Source organism: Phaseolus vulgaris, chromosome 7 (assembly GCF_000499845.2).
Source record: "Phaseolus vulgaris cultivar G19833 chromosome 7, P. vulgaris v2.0, whole genome shotgun sequence".
In the NCBI taxonomy this organism is placed as follows: Eukaryota; Viridiplantae; Streptophyta; class Magnoliopsida; order Fabales; family Fabaceae; genus Phaseolus; species Phaseolus vulgaris.
The window spans coordinates 5958376-5977999 of record NC_023753.2 but is presented as its reverse complement, the minus strand read 5'-3'; the positions used below and the strand labels follow the sequence as shown (position 1 = coordinate 5977999).

The following is a 19624-nucleotide window of genomic DNA, read 5'->3' as shown; positions in this document are numbered from 1 at the left end:
CCGAAACCAAATGGTGCAATGCAACTTCCTACTTGAGTCCTCGGATGTGCATACATGCTTTGTTGAACCTATCTAGAAAGGTTCTGAGAGATTCACCTTTTTCTTGTTGTACCGCTAGGAGAGACATGGAGGACATGTGATGCGGTCGGCTGGTGGCATATTGAGTGGAGAATTTTAAGGCTAGGATGTCAAAGTCGTCAATGGAGTTCGGAGGCAGCTCTGTAAACCAGGTAAGAGGTTCTCCCTGAAGGGACGTGGGGAATACTTTACACCACACATTATTAGCTGTGGTATACAAAGTCATTTGCGTCTTGTAGACATTTAAATGCTCGTCCGGGTCGGTCGAGCCGTCATAGAGTTTAATAGCGAGGCCTCTCCATTTGTCAGGAAGTGGTGTGGTGATAATTTCGTTTGTAAAAGGATGACCCCTTTTACTTGACTTTCTTTCAACTGTTTCGGCCCTGGAAGCAGGATTGGTGTCGGCCGGTGTAAGTATGCGAGAGGCGGTTCGGTCGGCCGTATGGGATTGGCCTTCTCGTTCGGGATTATCGACCTGTCGCTGGAGGCGTGCATTCTGCTCTCTCAATAAGGAGATTTCTTCTTCTTGGCGGCGTCTATCCTCTTCGTGTTGACGATGGTCTTCAATCCCCTTTTTCCGCAGTTCCTCCATCTGAGTTTGGAGGGTTTGAATCATAGTCATCTGTTCTGCCATAGCGTCGTTGTTGTTTCTTGTCGCAACCATTATAGCTTCAAAAATTGAAGATTTGCCTCGGCCCCACGGTGGGCGCCAATTGTACCTGAGTGAGGAGATGGGGCCCAGGCACGGTCGGTTGATATAGGGTAGTTGCTGACGTGTCGGTCTTCTTCTCTTTCGGTCGGTCGCTCCTTCTTGGTGTCTCCTTCAGTCGGGCGAGGGAGGGTACCTGCGAAGGCACTCCGACGCTCAAGTAAGTGTGGTTTAGTAAGTGAATGAAAAACGTACCTTTCTCTGGCTTGAGCACAGTATTTATAGGATTGCCTAATGGGCTTTCTATCCCTTGGGCTCAGGGTGGTTGTGGATAGGTCTTGCCAGTCGTGCTCCGGAATGCCCGGGGAACATATCTTCTCTAAGCGCGTTCTCCTTATTTTTCGGAGGTGTATCTTAACTACTTTGGCTTGTTACATAAATGCCCTTGTATTTATTATACATTCGGTCGGTCGGCCACGTCCGTCCGGTGTCTACCGGTACATACACATATATTTATTTTACCATTTGCGTGAAGGAGAGAAACAAGAGACAAAAATAAAATAAAGAACAAATATAAATGTAAGAGAAATTGTTTAAATAATATGAAACTATATATCATACAAATTTCCATTGTATTTTAGGTAGATTAGTGTAAATTATTTTTGTAGTGAATAAATGAGACTGGTCAAATTTATACAAAATTATTTCATTTTATCTATTTTTCTCATTTAAATTCTCAACACTTTTAACTACAAATTAATTTAAATTTGAGTGGAACTATTATTAACTCTCATATTTCCATTTTATAATTAAATACTTTTATTATTATTTTTTAGTTTATATATATAAAAAATTTAACGAATACATATACATATATATAGGTGTGTCAACTTATATGTGTATATTTACTCTTCTTTTATTTTATTTTAAATTGTTTAAATGCACACAAATGAAAAATAAAATTTAGAAAAATTACATAAGAAACCTTACATGTATACATAAATTAATTTTAATTAAAAACCACTCACACTTACATCAATCTAACTTATATATACACTATTACTTTTAACAAAATAATAATAACTCGTCTTCTTTATTTTACAAATAAAAAGCATTATTTTTTTGGTCAAAATTCTTTGATTATTATATATATTTTATTATTATTTAAATTTTGGTCAGTATAATATTTTTAAATAACATAAAAAATGGTATCACTTTGTTTAAATATAAAATATAAACAAAATGAATAGCTATTTAAAAATTAAAGAATACACGGATGTCATTTTACTGAAAAGGAAAACAAGAAAAATCAATGTCAAATTTGAAATTAAATAAAATATTAATATTATTTCCCCAGTATGAGGGGAAGTGCAATTTCCTCTTTATTCAGTGAAGATATCATAAGAAAAGAAGTAATTGATGCTTTCCTTGATATTTTAAAATAATAAACAATTTGAGAAGGAAAAGTAATGAGTAAAAGTTGGAAAAAAAATTAGTTCATCCTTATCCAGTGTTGAAGAATTGACACAATTCTTACCATTACAATTTAAACAGATGTCATATATAACCAACAACTGTTGACATTATTTTGACAAATTGAACCTAAATAAAGCTATCCATTTACTTGTATCGTTTTAAAAAATTGCTTTTAAGTGACAACTGAGTTGAACCATGACGTAGGTTCAATTGATAAACGGATCTGGTGAACACTGCAGGTAAAATTAGCGGAGAAGCTCATAAACAAGAATTAAGAAGCTAAGCTACAATTAATTATGAATATAATTTTCTCCTTTTTCCTCTTTCTTGAGTAAATATCTATACAATGAAGAAGATTAAAAGGGGTTTTGACAGGTTTTATACTGAAAAAGATGTAAGATTTGAGCAAAAAAGGCTTTGAAGATGAGTCACAGTTGTTGTGGCAATGGAATAAGGTGGAGGTAGCTCTTGAACGGTTTCTCAGTATTGAAGGATGGGGATGATTTTGATGACAAGGCCAGGGTAAACATCATCGGAGTCATGGATATGCGGGTTCCGCTCCACGATAAACGGGTCATTGCACTTGTCGCTGATGGTGTGCAAGCTCTCTCCTTCTCCGACAACGTATATTTCATCACACGGTCGTTCACGGAGGTTGCTCCCTTTCATAGCCTCAACTTCTCCGGCCACCGCGCTTTCCCTTACAGACCCCAACAGTATCATGCCCAACAGCATCATGCCACAGTACCACGACGCTGAATCCGCAATGTTTTTTGTGGCAGCAGAGGAACCCATCTTATGATGTGTTGAATATGAAAAGAGATGAAATATGGATTAGAATAAAGAAGGTTTGAGTATATATATATAGGTAGATGAGAGTGGTGTTATGTAATGTGTATTGGTTGGGTAGTATCATGATGACGCTTAAGTAGTATTGGTATCTTTGCCGTTTGGCTTGGGGGAAGTTGGGTTCAACGACATGGGTTTTGGCGTGTAGGGATTGAATTAACTTCTGTTTTTTGTGATGACCAAGTAGTTCTCATCATGGTGTCGTAAAGCTTTGGTTTTAATAGGGGCTTTGGTTCAAATTTGTGGAGTAGATGAGAGGGTACCTAAGACCATGCTGTTTGGTAACTGTAGGTTGGGTGAAAAAACACTTTTTTCTTCTTATTTTTATTTACTCGGAATAATTTTACAGAATAAATCATTAACCCTGTTTCTTCCTCTGTTTTGCAAATTATTTCCATTTTATATTAAAATATTGTATAAATACAAATTTAATGCACCATTAATATTTGTTATGAGTAAGAGAATGTAGTCGGGTAAACTACATATTTGACGCGTGGACTCTTTTTTTGTTGCCACCTGTAAGATTTGTTGATTTTCAGCTCCTCGCAATAGCATAGCAGGTGCCGAGAGTCGTTGAACGAGAACACGATAATAAATTGTATTTAATAAATAACTTATTTTTCTTTTTTTATTGCTATAAAAAAAACTTTTTTCTTCTTTTTTCTTCCTTTATCTTGTTACTGCTTATTAATCCTCCGTTCTTTTTACTTGTATTTTTCTTTAAAATTATATAATTTTTAAAATTTAAGAGAACACTTATTTAGTTATATTCTAAATTTAATTAATATTGAGGAAAAGTTTAGTTATAATAAAGAATAAAATATAATAATATTGAAATGACAAATTCAAATATAACAAATAGCTCACAAAAATTCTATTAAAAATATTAATTTAAGTTAAGAAATCTTAAACAATTTTTATAAATAAATAAAAGGGGTATATTTATTCTTATTTTTCTACTATTTCCAATCCATACACTCTAAAATTGAGTATGCAGCTAAGGATATGTAATTCTCCAAATGCATGTACTAAATTAGGGATCTAGTAAATTGGTTTGTGACCGTTATATAATTAATCTTTAGTCTATAAACAACATAACATGGGTAGCTAGTTAGTTTTGGAAAATAATTTAGAAGGCTCCATAAATAATAATAATAATAATAATTTCGTAGCCATCAGCAGACAATAAAGAATATTCTGGTCTTTAAAGCATCGCTGAGAAGGGGTTTTGATAGTATTAAGGTATGGTTAAGACAAATTTAGGTGACTTTGAATGGGTCATTGAAGAATACGTCATAGCTGTAGTAGAAAATCAAGATTCTGAACCCAAACAATGGAAATAACTACTGTTGCATTTTTATTTGAATGGTAAAGGGGTGTTCCTTCCAACAATTTCATTACCATAAAATGGGGTTGGAAACCGTACAAAACAAAGGTGCACTCTTGCAAATGTAAGAAAAAAAAGTTGCCTGTGAAAAATACCAACTCTTCCATTTGAAGTATGAATAACTAATAAATATAGAGATAGTGTAGTTTATGTAAATTAATTTTTTCACTATTTATATTTTTTATTAATCCTAGAGGCATTTTGCCCTGATGGAACTCAAACCCAAGTCCCAAATAATGTTACAAGCAAAACTGCAACAGCCAGGATTCGAACCCAAGTCTATCCAATAATCCGGAGAAGCATTAACCACTAGACCAGACAAGTTCTTTGGTCATGTTATCATTTTTATTATACTTATACATATTAATATAATTTATACATATTAATATAATTTATACATATTAATATAATTTATACATATTAATATAATTTATACATATTAATATAATTTATACATATTAATATAATTTATACATATTAATATAATTTATACATATTAATATAATTTATACATATTAATATAATTTATACATATTAATATAATTTATACATATTAATATAATTTATACATATTAATATAATTTATACATATTAATATAATTTATACATATTAATATAATTTATACATATTAATATAATTTATACATATTAATATAATTTATACATATTAATATAATTTATACATATTAATATAATTTATACATATTAATATAATTTATACATATTAATATAATTTATACATATTAATATAATTTATACATATTAATATAATTTATACATATTAATATAATTTATACATATTAATATAATTTATACATATTAATATAATTTATACATATTAATATAATTTATACATATTAATATATATAATATTAATATAATATATTAATAATAATAATAAAATAAATTATATTTATATTATTATTATTATTATTAATATTTATTAATGTTATAATTAATATTATTATTAACATTATATTCATATTATTAATATTTATTAATATTATTATTAATATTATTAATATTTATTAATGTTATAATTAATATTATTATTAACATTATATTCATATTATTAATATTTATTAATATTATTATTAATATTATTAATATTTATTAATGTTATAATTAATATTATTATTAACATTATATTCATATTATTAATATTTATTAATATTATTATTAACATTATTATTAATATTAATATTATTATTAATATTATTATTATTAGTATTAATATTCATATTATTATTAATATTTATTAATATTATTAGTATTAATATTATTAGTATTAATATTCATATTATTAATATTATATTCATATTATCAATATTATATTCATATTATTAATATTAATTTTGATATAAATATACATTTAGATATTTATTGTGTGTATAGTAGTTTTATTTGACTTGAGTAATATTACTTTTATCCGGATATAGATAGATAGAGAGAAAAAGGAAGAAATTATATAATATTAATATAACTTTAATACTATAAATACATATATATATTGATTAATATATTTCTTTATGGCTATATAGGTGCTTGTATGTTACACTTCTTTTCTGATTTGAGATTCTTGTATAAGGATTGAAATATCCTTAAAATGTTTTGTTTAATTTTTTTTATTCTTTGTCGATAAAAAAATCTTATTTTCAAATATTTACTTACATAGATTAAAATTGATATAATGTATAATTTTTAAAATATTTTAAATTATAAATTATTTAATCACTTTGTCATTATGATTTATATATTAGTAGAAAGGGTTATTTAGTAACAACTTTTTACATAGATTTATGGAATAATTAATATAGTTTAAACTATAATGATATGCTAACTAGTAATCTGTATTAGAGATTTAATTAATAGTTAATGTAAAAGTCATCATTTTATGTTAAAAGATAATATTGTTTGTTGACAATATTCTTTACTATATATAACACACAAGTAAAACCAACTACCTATAATGAACTTAATTAAGTCAATATGATCGTAAAATAATAATTAATATGATAGCTGATTTTAATGTAATAGGTAATATGATGACTATGAGTATGACATATATTAAATTTGATTCATACTAATAGATAATATAATAAATTATGTTTAGATTCAAGTAGATTATAGATAAATTAAATGTGATTCATATGTTAATATTTTTAGTATCATTAATATTGTTAGTATTATTATTATTGTTAGTATTATTAATATTGTTAGTATTATTAATATTATTAGTATTATTAATATTGTTAGTATTGTTAGTATTATTAATATTGTTAGTATTGTTAGTATTATTAATATTATTAATATTGTTAGTATTATTAATAATAATAAGTATAATAAAAATCATAATAAAACTAAAGAATTTGCTTAGTGTAGTGGTTAAATTTTACTTGGTTGTTGAAAGATTGCTGAAGGAACTTGGCTTCGAATCCCATTCATTGCTAATTTTATTTTATGGTGCTAATATTTACATACGGATAGTTTACATACGGATTTTGATTCCCGCTCCATGGCGTCAAAAATTACATACGGATATAATCCGTATCCGTATATAATATACATACGGATTTTGATCCGTATGTAATAATCTGTATGTAATTCGCGTTTTTCTTATAGTGTTTCCACTTCCATTCACATCAATATATTGTCCACTGTGCCTTTGAACTGGACGGTCTCCAAAGAAAATGGAAGAGTTAAAATCATGAGAAATATGTTTATATGGATATAGATGCTATATGTTAATGTATAATTGCAGTTACAAATCCAATAGATTGTTGATCTACATACATAAAGATTAATAAAATGTTATGTTTTATAAAAATAAACAAGTTGAAGAAAAATTAACATTTATTAAATTATTTAAATTAAGAAAGGTCACACTTATTCTTTTAAATAAATAAGTAAATATGACATTATCAATATGTTAATGTAACAAAATATACAAACTACATATTTTCTTTTTTTCAATATCAAATATCAATAAATAAATTAAAATTACATAAATATCAAATCAAACAGGTCCATGTTCAAATCTACCCACACAACGGAATTAATTAATGTCTCTAATTGAATAAATTAAAATAATATGATACAAACTTACGTCATTCAAATAATATGGTACAAATTTTAACATGGTCTCATGCCTACTTTGCCACCTAAACGTGAATCTACTAAATTAAGAGTTTACACCATAGACATTTGAAATTGAGAGTCACATCTTGATACCAAATGTGAAAAGATAAACAATAAACACAAATAAACAAAGAAGTACAAATAATTAAATAAATGTCCTATAAACTAATTGATTCAATGAATTTGAGGTTGTGTTTCTTGAAATGAAAAACATTATTTGAACGGAAATGCATTGAGGAAAAATGGGTAATCAAAATTGTGATGATCGGAGCTTTGAAGATCTAAGTGAACTTTGTCAATTTTATAAAAGTCAAACAATAGAGAGAATAAGAAAGAATTGTGCAATGAGAAATACAAAAGAATTATGAAACTAAGCACCAAAGAGAATAATGAATATATATTTTTGAGAAAAAACTATGAATATTTCAATAATTTAAAACAATAACGAATATTGAAAGAGATACTGAACGAAGTGGATATGTACATATGCATTATGTTCTCATACCCAATTTAAAATATTAAATATTAGTTATATTGCATGTGATTAATGTAAAAGTTTTTTTTATGAAGAGCGGAATATGTTAAAATAATACCATGAAGATGAAGATGAATTTATTTATCATCCCTAAATATTATTTCTTTAACTAATTTAGTTAACTAGTCTTACAATTGAAAAGACAATTTTTTGTGACTTTTTTAATACATATTTGTATTGATTATAGTTTATTATAAATTACAAAATCAAAAGAAAATTTAATTCGAAAAGAGGTAATTTTACTAAAATTTCAATCAATAATAAAAAAACATACTTAAAAAAAGTATTATATAAAAATATAATAAAATGTCACGTTTAGAAATTATACCAAAGATTAACCTGAATTCAACTTTCCACCATCCCAGAAAACTAGTGAGGATCTCTAATACTTTTCTGTGTTATTGAATTGATTGTATGGAGAACGCAAATAACGAAACATCCGCTGATTTAATTAAAGTAGATGGACTTTGATTTTTAATTCTTGGATTAGTCTCACCGCTTATTTTATTTAGATTTAAGTCTGTAACAATTTTGTAAAAATGAAAAAATGTTGAGTCAAAGAAGCATATAAAATACTCTTAAAAGATATAATATTTTACATGCGAGAATAACTTGGTTTGCACAATCTCATGGAATTTATCCTGCTATGCCAATTATTGAATTTATAAGCGTAAAATATATACGATTTTATTAATAATTTAAAAAAAGAAGAAGTAAATAACCACAGTATGTTAATATATACTATATATGTTAATTATTTTTTTTATAAAATTGTAAACTTATTTTAGTTTTATGTATTAAGAGTAATTTGTACGGCGGAGATGGTTGCAGTTGAAGTTTTCAACCACAGAGATCATCTGAGGGGTTGGCAGACTTGGTCTAGTGTGTGGGAGAGTTTGACAAAGTCATTTTTAAATTTTTATGTGTTAGATTTATCTTAAAATTAATTGAGATTAAGTGAAGTTGTAGTATTATTAAAATCTAAATTCTAAACCACATGATTATAAATGAGTCTTAGGGTTGAATATGATGAGGCAGAAGAAAAGATTGATTTGGGGACAAGTGTGGAAATCTTCAATGCTTTTGAAATTCAGGAAGTTGTGGGAGAGTTCAGTAATATGGGTAGGTTAGACGTGACACTCTGATGTTCACAGAAGCTGTTCGTCAAGAGTAACAACAAAATGAAAAGAAAAAAAGAAATTTTGAATTAAGAAAAAGAAATGGAGAAAGGAAAGTCAAAAATATTATAAATAACTAGAGAAAACACAATTAATATTTATCTGGATTTTTTTATTTATATATAATTATGTTTAATATTAAAAAATAAATAAAAAGAATTATATGTATCTATTATACATTTAATATAAGATTTAAAATATTTTAATAACTTGAGTGTCACCATTAGTTTTACATAGAACAAACACAAATGCATCATCTTTTAGTAACCATCTCTTTCTTTTAATAAATAAACACTTTTATTTTTATTTTCTTTTTGTGTTTTCTCCTGTGGTCTTCTTTACTCATTTGGATTAATGACTTCTACACTTTCGTATCCAAGAAACCTGGAAACAAAATAGAAACATGTAATAAGCTTAACAAAATATTTATCTTTTTTTAGTTTTAAATGCTTAAAAAAATTATTTTTGAAGACACAAAAGAAGTGGCGAATGGTTAATATTTATAAAACAATCATTTGAGTCTTTAATAAATAAATAAAAAAGATTTAGAGGGAAAACAATGAAGAAATAAACAACAACGCCAAGTGGATATCTAAACGGCAGAAAACAAAACGTGGTTAGTTTTATCGTTGTAGTGTCTTATGAAAAAGTCAATAAATAAGAGTTTGAACATATTACTCTCAATCCCAAAGTGTAGAATTAACCACACATGTTGGTTGTTACAAACAGGGAGAGCAAGAAAAGAAGATTCAAAATATTTCTCCTTAATGACTGCCTCCTATAGGGTTTCTAATACCTCCTTTTCTCTCGATTAGATTTCAATCCACTCAATGGTGTTTTCCTCTCAATGATACCTAGGGTTGTGCCTTAAGCCTCATATTTAAACTAGTTGAACTTGGATTAAGTGACTTCTCTCCTGGGCGTTATTGGACTCACATGGGCAAGTTGCACAAAAAAATACCCAACGTCATTGGAGCGATCTCGCCTGGGCGAGATTGAGTTTGCTTGGGCGAGATCCTCTAGGGCGTCTGGCTTAGGCGAGTTTGGGCGAGCTTGGGTGAATGTTGATGCGTTCCAACTTTCCCTTGTTGGCTTTATATATTTTCCTTCTGCTCAATCATCTTCATTCTTTCCTAGAATCATGAAATTAACACAAAATTTGGAATAAATAATTCTTATTCAAATTAAAATAAAAAAATATGTAAAAAGAATGTATAAATTCATAAATTATGGATTATTTTATTAATTAATATCAACAAGTGCTTGTATTTTAATATGAAATATTACTAAAATCTGGCACTTATGAATCAACCGATGAAGAATTTACTTGAATGAACTTGAGAGTCAATATGTTATCTTTATCATTTTTCTATAGTATATTATATTTCCGGTTAACAATCACAAACCCTCATTTACTTTATTGTTATTGCTAACTTTTGTTTGCAGAAAAGTTGTAAACACAGTTTGACGTGATTCACATTTGAATTTATTGGAAGCCAACTTAGAGTTTACTAACCTTATTTATAGTATCATTTTGTGTAAGATGGTCTAGTATTATGTTAGGCAATCTACACTATTTTTTTTTAATTTAATTGAGGAACAACAATAATCAAAGACCCACAAACATTTAACCTTAATATTTTAGATTGAAGGTGGTGTCATGATCTCAAATATAAATTTACTCTTCCTCCTAAGTGATAAACTTTTCACCAATATTTTATTCTAAGGATCGATGAAAACTGTATTATTTATTGTTTTGCATCCAAGTCCTTTAAGTACTCAAAACTTACCATTCATAATTTTATTTCATAGACTCTTCCATGTTAGTGGAAATAAAGGAAACAAGTAAAAATCCAAAGAAACCTAAATCAGCTATACTTATAATAACCTTTCATATTAGTAAAAATTGACATAATGGATGAATATACAGTATAACACCAAATAAAATCAAAAGTTATAAACTTTACCTCGATCGACATGTTTAGATTATTACCTCATCCAAACAAAACCTCACATCTCAATGCACACTATCACAAAATCACCCCACTACTTTTCCTCTCTAACACCACTACTGACACAAACTCAACTCTCAAATCTCTAACACCACACCATTCTCACAATCCGATTTCTCCAAAATAAACTACTTTTCGACAACTCTATAAACTCAAACTCTACCAACAAAAAACTACTTTAAAAAAAAATAAAAAAATCAAACATAAATAGTTTTGTGTATATGTCTATATATATATAATTTTATTAAAAATAATATCTATAATTTATATGTAATTCTAATGAATTATTTTATAATTTTTTAGTATTATTAAAATTAAAAACTATCTAATAAAAAATTGAATAGTTGAATTTATGCTAGTATTTCTTCAAGAACTTTGAATAAAGTGAAAATTGAAAAAATTGAATAAAGTGAAAATCAATATAGTGACGTTTTTAAAAATCCTCATCCTTCTTTAATTGGATCGATCCATTGATAAAATATTTTGATGATTGCAAAAAGAGATGATTGCACAAATAAAACACTATGATATGCATGTGAGATGCCATAAAATGTGAGACGAATCTTTCATGTATCTAATAGTCGTAACATAATACTTCATTCTTAACAAATGTCTCAACAACTTCATATATTGAATAGGAATAACATCAACTTCTTTATCAAAATGCACAACATGAAGCATGAAACAACGATATATCTCTTTATTACTATTTTCAATTTAAAAATTTGTAGTAGTCGTTAGCAACATATGTTGTTCTTGTGGGGTGGAAGTAGAAACACATATTTTTTTTGTTTATTGAAATGTCTGACTCATTTGAAACTAATGTTATGCTTGGTTAGGATTGGTGTGAGATCATGATCCTTTTTCACAGTTTCAACATTTCAAACTTATTAATGTACCTATTTATGTCAATTGTGTATGGGAAAGTGTTTGGATTGCATTTTTAGTGAGATTTGGAGACATAGGAATAAACACATTTTTAAAGGCGGAGTGATTGATCATTCTGAAATATTTTCCTTGGTTCAATTAAATGTATGGTCTTGGGTTACCACTAAAATTGTCTTTGCATTTTTTTCTTATTCTGATTAGTGCCTTGATTATGTATATGATCAAGAGACTTTGAAACTCTAGACTTTTTTTAGAAGGTTGGGTTGAGGTGCTAGATTGTTTTTTAGTTGTATTTATTTTTGTTAGTTGACTTGATTTTTAGTTGCTTTAGTAAGATGTCTGTGGTAAGTTTTCAGCAGGGAAGGTTCAGTTTTGTACAAGTTGAACCACTCTTAAAGTGATTCTTACTTATTTATTTTTTCTTGATGATAAAAAAAACTAAGAAACAGTAAATACTTCATATTCCTTTAAATTTTTTATGATTTATAATAAAGTAAACTATAGAAATTTATGTGATAAAATCAACAATTTTAGAATATTGGATACATCCTTTCTTCACACATTTTTTTATCATTAATGAATAAATTAAAACATTTAAAAATGTTTTAATCCTTAAAAAAATTATTTTAAACTTGTGTTTCTAAATGAAAAAAAAACAAAAATAATGTCTAAGAATTTTTTTTTAGCTACAATGCATACCTCCCAAAATTGGAATATCTACGTCACATCCATGAACCACTAAAAAAAATCCTACCCGCCCCATAAAACATACTGCAACGTGTCAAGGATAACAAATTGACATAAAACGTCCTTTCTTCACACTTGACATTTCTTTAAATTTTTAAATTTACTATAGGTACATTTATAGTATAAAGTACCAACTTGATATATTGATATAAATAACTTCTTTATTCAAAATTTTATCATGAAAAAAATTGAAGCGTGAAACAATAATATTACTAAAATCAGTAACTGATCTCATTATTAATATTGTAGGAAGGTGAAAGTTGAGACAAAAGGATAACAAGATTATTGGGATAGAGAGAAATGGAGTGAGATTTTCATTAGATAAGGTAAAGAAACATAACTCACAATAATTAATTTTAAATATCAAAATAATTAGTTATTATATTAATTAAATTAAAGATCAATTTATAAATTAAAAAATTATTTATATTTAAAGTAATTTTTATTATTAATAAAAACTTATAAAATAATTTTTAAATTGTTATTTAACCATTAATTATCAAAATTTTAGCTATTAACTATTTTATATTTTATTAAAAATTATATTAGTCTCTTAGTTATGAGACTCAGACACTTCTCTTAAATGGTGTATCCGTGTCGGACACACGGTGTCGACACTCGTAGGACACTTATCGGTGAAGTGTTCAATTCAAAAAATATTTGTTGGATTTTTGAAAATTCTAGCACGGTTCTAACACAATTTTAAAAGGTATAAATACAATAATTTTCTAAAAACTCAAATTTATTATATAAATTTTTATTATGATTATAAAAATAAGGAACAAATTCTTTTGACCCGGTCATGAAAAATATCTTTCTTGCTCCCAAAAGAATCTGAAATATATTTTTGCACATAAATATTTATTTTCAATTTATATAATTCAAAATTATATAATATATAGATCCATGTCCCCGTGTCCTACATTTTAGAGATTATACGTATCTATGTATCCGTATCCGTGTCAGTGTCTGTATATGTATCTGTGCTACATAGTCTCTTAGACACTAATTTAAAATTAAAATATTAGTGATTAAAATTTTGATAGTTAATTTAAATATCAGTTTATAAACTATTTTATAATTTTTTATTAATAATAAAAACCACTTTATATACTAATAATTTTTAGTCTCTAAAATAATATCTAATTTAGTTAATATAGTGACTAATTATTTTTATCTCTAAATTATTAGTATTTAATGTTAGAAATTTTATTTCATGGATGGCTTGATGTATTGGTCTTATAGAAGAGAGCAATCACACCCAAACACGTAAAGAAAGTTTAAGTGAAGTTTTGTTTTTGCTATAGAAGAGTTTCACAGATATGGACATTATTTTAAAGTTGTATATACATGATTTTTTTTAGCAATCACACCCAAACACGTAAACAAATTGTTTTTTTTTTCTCAGCACGTAAACAGATTGTTTGATGTATGGTTTTAGAAGAGAGTAGCAATCACACCTAAACAAGTTAAGATAGTTCAAGTGAGTTTGTTTTGCTGTAGAAAAGAGTTTCATAGATATGGACATTATATATTTAGAACGTGGGTGAATGTAGGTTAACTAATTTATAAGAAAGGTTATTTCAATTACTTATATATGAAACACTGTTGGATATCCTAAACACTTTCATTTCTCGCGTTTTTATCCCTATCTAATCTTGAGAGTTTATATAAAGTTTTTTTATGATTGTGATATATACAACAATGAAGTAGGCTGTTAATATTTTGGTTAACCACAAATTATTTTGACGTGTAGTTTATAGGAGAATTTATATATAAGATCTCACAGATGTCCCTGTCACACTTCATGCATTTTCACAATTTCAAGAACACTTGATCTTTGTATGGAATGAGACACAAATTGGATGTGGTTGAACCGACAAGAGCAAAGGGTAGTGCATGCATGGTGTCTTTAATTTTCTGATTATAATAAGAAGGGTTTCAACTCTTTGGAAAGTCCAGAAGATCTTCCATGTTCCTAACAAGTGAAGATACACATCAATGGGTTGGATGTTGGAGAAATTTATATGGGCATTTCTTGTTGAGTGCACATTCCTTTCTGGTTTATCTCATTCTCATCAAGGTAATGCTTTGTTGTGAAGTACGACTTTTCATTTTCAAATTTTTTTGGAGTTCCATATTGTTACAAAGTTGATTTTACTATTAGTTTGTTTTCATCAATGAATTGAAAATAGAAAAATGAGAACAAGTAGGTTTCTTTTGTTTAGTTGGTTTGCTTGATGGTTGTTGTAGTGTCTCTTTGGAACTCTTTTCAGTTCATTCATTTCCTTGATATTTCATATATGTTCATGCAGCTTCAAAGTATGCATTTGTAAGAGAAGCAACGTCTGCTCCACCAATCTTGTCTTATGATTACATTGTCATTGGTGGAGGAACAAGTGGGTGTCCCCTCGCAGCAACTCTCTCGCAAGGTGCAAGAGTTTTAGTCCTTGAAAGGGGTGGTTCTCCTTACACAAACCCTGAGCGAATCAACATAAAGAACTTTGTCAATTCCCTCGCTGACATAAGCCCTTCATCATTTTCCCAACCGTTCATATCCACTGATGGGGTCCTCAATGCCAGGGCTCGTGTTCTGGGTGGTGGCTCTGTCTTGAATGCTGGGTTCTATTCAAGGGCTAGCTCTGAGTACATAAGGACTTCTGGTTGGAATGAATCTTTGGCTGAGGAATCTTATAAATGGGTTGAAAGAAAGGTGGTTTTTGAGCCCCCTATGCTGCAGTGGCAGTCAGCAGTGAGGGATGGGTTGCTGGAAGTAGGTGTGTTGCCTTATAATGATTTTACTTATGATCACTTAAATGGGACTAAGATTGGAGGGACAATTTTTGACAACAAGGGTAACAGGCACACTGCAGCTGATTTGTTAGAGTATGCTGATCCCAAGAGAATTTCTGTCTATCTCCATGCCACAGTGCAGAAGATACTATTTAAGTATAACACAGGTAAGGAGAAGAATATAGCATAAAATGAATTATTTTTTTATAAATTAAAATCATATCATCAGTTTCAACTTTTTGTAAGTTTTTGTTTCTAACTTTGTCAAAAATGAGGTGTGTATATATTATTTTCATTCATGGAAGAAAATTGGTTATTACTTTATATTAAGTACTAATTCATAATTTCATAAGCAGTTAGCAAAATTTTGATTTTTAACCTATCTTGAATACTTACAATAATATTTTTTGAAATTCACAGTTTGTACAGTTCTACACCACTTGCTTCAATTTTTATTGGGTGCTGCTTGTATATTTATTAGACTATTTTATTTTAAGGTGAATTGATTTTGTGATGAAATTTAACAAACTTGGCTTCCTTGTTTTCCATATTGTAGTAAGACTGATGACAATGGATTTTGAATGCTTTTTTATAGGAAAAAGAAGACCAGAAGCTTATGGAGTAATATTCAGAGATGCATTGGGAGTGATGCATAGAGCATACTTGAACACAAATGGAAAGAATGAGATAATCTTATCAGCTGGGGCAATTGGGAGTCCACAGTTGCTGATGCTGAGTGGGATTGGGCCTGCTAGACATCTGCAGGCTCATGGAATCACGGTGGTTTTGGATCAGCCTTGGGTGGGTCAAGAGATAGCAGATAATCCAATGAACGTTCTAGTGGTTCCTTCCCCTTTGCCTGTTGAACTCTCTCTGGTCCAAACAGTCGGCATCACAAAGTTTGGTAGCTACATTGAAACCGGCAGTGGATTAAGTTTGGGCAATTCTTGGTCTGAAAGGCTTCAAAACATTTTTGAATTTGTGTCAAACCAGGTTAGTATCCCATATGCTGCTTGATTTGAGCTCTGTTGATAAATTTGTTCAAATGGAATTCCGAGTTAAAAGATTCAAAAAGAAATGAAAAAAATTTACCTTCTTATTATGAATTTCTTTAATCAAATGAACAGAAGATTCAAAATTAATCGCTGGTGACAATGAAACACATAACAGGTTATGTTTGCTCATAATTTCAAAGCAGTGTCAGGCAAAATGTGTTTAGCCAGTTTTATTTCCATCACTTTCATTGTTTTTCAGTTTTACATAGTTTTAGATGTTGTTTTCATTTTAAACTTTTTAATGTGTGAAGGTTGCAAAATTTGAATTTTTACTAATAAGGGTGATATATACTGAAATTTGTTCTGATTTGAAGTCTGGTCAGCCTTCGACGTTTTCCTCAGAAAACAAGCAGAGTGTTGCAGATTTCGTTAGATATTTAAGCAATCCAACTCTGAAAGGAGGAATCATAGTTGAAAAGATCACGGGACCACGATCCAAAGGTCATTTGGAGCTCAGAACCACAAATCCCAATGATAATCCATCAGTTACCTTTAACTATTTCAAGGATCCAGAGGACTTGAGAATCTGTGTTGAAGGCATGAAAACCATCATTGCTGTGATAAACTCCAAAGCATTATCAAAGTTCCGGTACCCCAACCTTTCAGTCCAAGCTCTAATAGACTTGATGTTGCTGATACCAATGAACTTGAGGCCAAAACATGTTAATGCTGCTTATTCTTTAGAACAGTATTGCATAGACACTGTGCTTACAATTTGGCATTACCATGGAGGGTGCCCCCCTCGTAAAGTTGTTGATCATAATTATAAGGTTATTGGGGTCGAAGCTCTGAGGGTAATTGATGGATCCACCTTTTATCGAACACCTGGGACTAATCCTCAAGCCACTGTAATGATGCTTGGAAGGTAAACATTAATTGGAATATTTTAATATATAGATGTTGTGATTTGATTTTGATAATAATAATAATAATAATAACAATAATAATTCTTTTTATTAATTTGATACAGGTATATGGGAGAAAAAATTATAAATAAAAGATTCTTCAGTGGACACAAAAGTGAAGGGATCAATTGAGTGCATATTTTCTGTTGTTTCATATCAGTTTGCTGTGTAATATTTGGGTTGTCACTTAGACCTATTTTTCTTCTTCTCAATGCTGTATCTGTTTATAGGAGAATATTTGCACTTGTTCTTTCTTTTATATGATAATATTGTTATTCAGTACATATGCAAATAATATTGTTATAAAATAACATCAAGATTTATGCAAATAAGTACATATTCTTTGAAAAGGTTTTTTCTCTTTAAATTGGTTCACCTCGTTCAACTTGTATTAATGATGTTGGATGCAGACTCAAACATTGAGTGTCTAAAACCAAAAACTAAATTCAAAGTCATAAATCTGGAAAATGAAGTCAGAATTGCAAGATTTATCATCCCTAAAAAAATCTCCGAAAAATTCAGTTAATCTTTATGGTCCAAGTAAAGATAACCACTATATTGATTTCAAAGGACACATGTTGGACTAATAAACGCTACAAAACAAACTGCTGCACACAGACAACATAGTTTTAATAACAGAATAAGACATGAGCATATCCTCTGCAACATCTGGTACCCCAACCCCATGGCACCTTCATGAAATGGAGGAAGCATCTAACTTTCACCAACTTCCCCCATTAGTTCTCAAAAGCAGGTGAGATAGAGAAAGAGAATGACTTGTTGCTCATGAAGGGAAATCACCCTCAAATCCCTTGAAGAATATTCACAGCATAACCCTCAAGCATATGCTTTTGAGTATTAGTTTATCCCATGTCCTGAGATTATAAATTGTCATGTTCATGAAACGTTGTTGTGTGCAACAGCAGTAACTAGCTGCACAAGATATTATAGTCAATAAGCAAACCAGTTATAGGGCTTCTCTTTGTTGGCAGGAAATGACATGACCACTTCATGAAATATCTTGCCAAAGGAGAGTTGCCCTGTTGCTGCTTTAGCTTAATATGTAATCTTCTATGCTATTCAGTGCATATGATCATTCACTCCATTGAAGAGAAGCACTGAAGTAGTATGCAAGGGATCAAACAAATGACTTCATCTTCTTCTTCTTTAATTCCACGAGTTCTTTTTTTTTAAGGAAAACAATAATGTAACAGTTCAATATAGTGTATAGTTACATGTGTTTTTTTACTGTTCATCTGTAGAACATAACGTAGAGATAAACGTACTCGGTGATCTCCATAATTCAAAAGAAATTAATTTCCGGAAGAATGAGGGAGACTATCTTCAGTGGAAACAAAAGTAAAGGGAAGCAAATAATGTGAATTTTACTCTGATAAGGTTTTTGAGCTTTTGGTAGAGATCAGATATTTTTTTAGAAGAGTTAATTTTACAAAAGTAGAATAGGATCATTATACACAATAATCTTTTTCCTTTCAAGTATTTAATAAAATTCTATGTTTAAAACTTGCATGTGCTCGCTTGTCCTTGTTAAGAGAATTTTTTTTTCTATTCTTTTTTAAAAAAAAGTAAAAATTATATATTATTAAGAAATTACACAGGATGTACAAAGTTAAACAAAAACACAATATCATCCATACCAAATTCTCAAAGTAATACAATAGTTTTATTAACTATATAGACATATCATTAAAAAAATATGATTTTTTTTAATTAGCATTTTTTTTTTTGCAATTCAATGATATTTTTATTTGTTTAACTTTATTTGTTGTCTCTTCCAATAATTCTAATCATACAACAATTTATTGTACAATTTTGCATTTTCTTTTGCAAAGAGCTTCATATAGTGTCATATCAAGATTGGAATGTTAGTTGCTGCTATGTGTGAATTTCACCAAGGATAAAATCTCATACCA

The 19624-nt window shown here is 28.8% G+C and overlaps 2 protein-coding genes across 2 annotated transcripts; one reads left to right on the top strand and one right to left on the bottom strand.

Annotated features, from left to right (window-relative positions):
• Nucleotides 1–2683: 2683 nt before the first annotated feature.
• On the bottom strand, nucleotides 2684–2998 carry LOC137828024 (uncharacterized). Its single transcript, XM_068634423.1, has one exon. The coding sequence runs from the start codon at nucleotides 2996–2998 to the stop codon at nucleotides 2684–2686; it is 315 nt and encodes a 104-aa protein (XP_068490524.1).
• Nucleotides 2999–14393: 11395 nt separating this feature from the next.
• Nucleotides 14394–17972, top strand: LOC137828032 (protein HOTHEAD-like). Its single transcript, XM_068634430.1, has 5 exons — nucleotides 14394–15020; nucleotides 15253–15897; nucleotides 16326–16723; nucleotides 17100–17650; nucleotides 17756–17972. Exons 1-5 carry the CDS (start codon nucleotides 14939–14941, stop codon nucleotides 17820–17822), a joined length of 1743 nt encoding a protein of 580 aa, XP_068490531.1. The 5' UTR covers nucleotides 14394–14938; the 3' UTR covers nucleotides 17823–17972.
• The last annotated feature ends 1652 nt before the right edge of the window (nucleotides 17973–19624 follow it).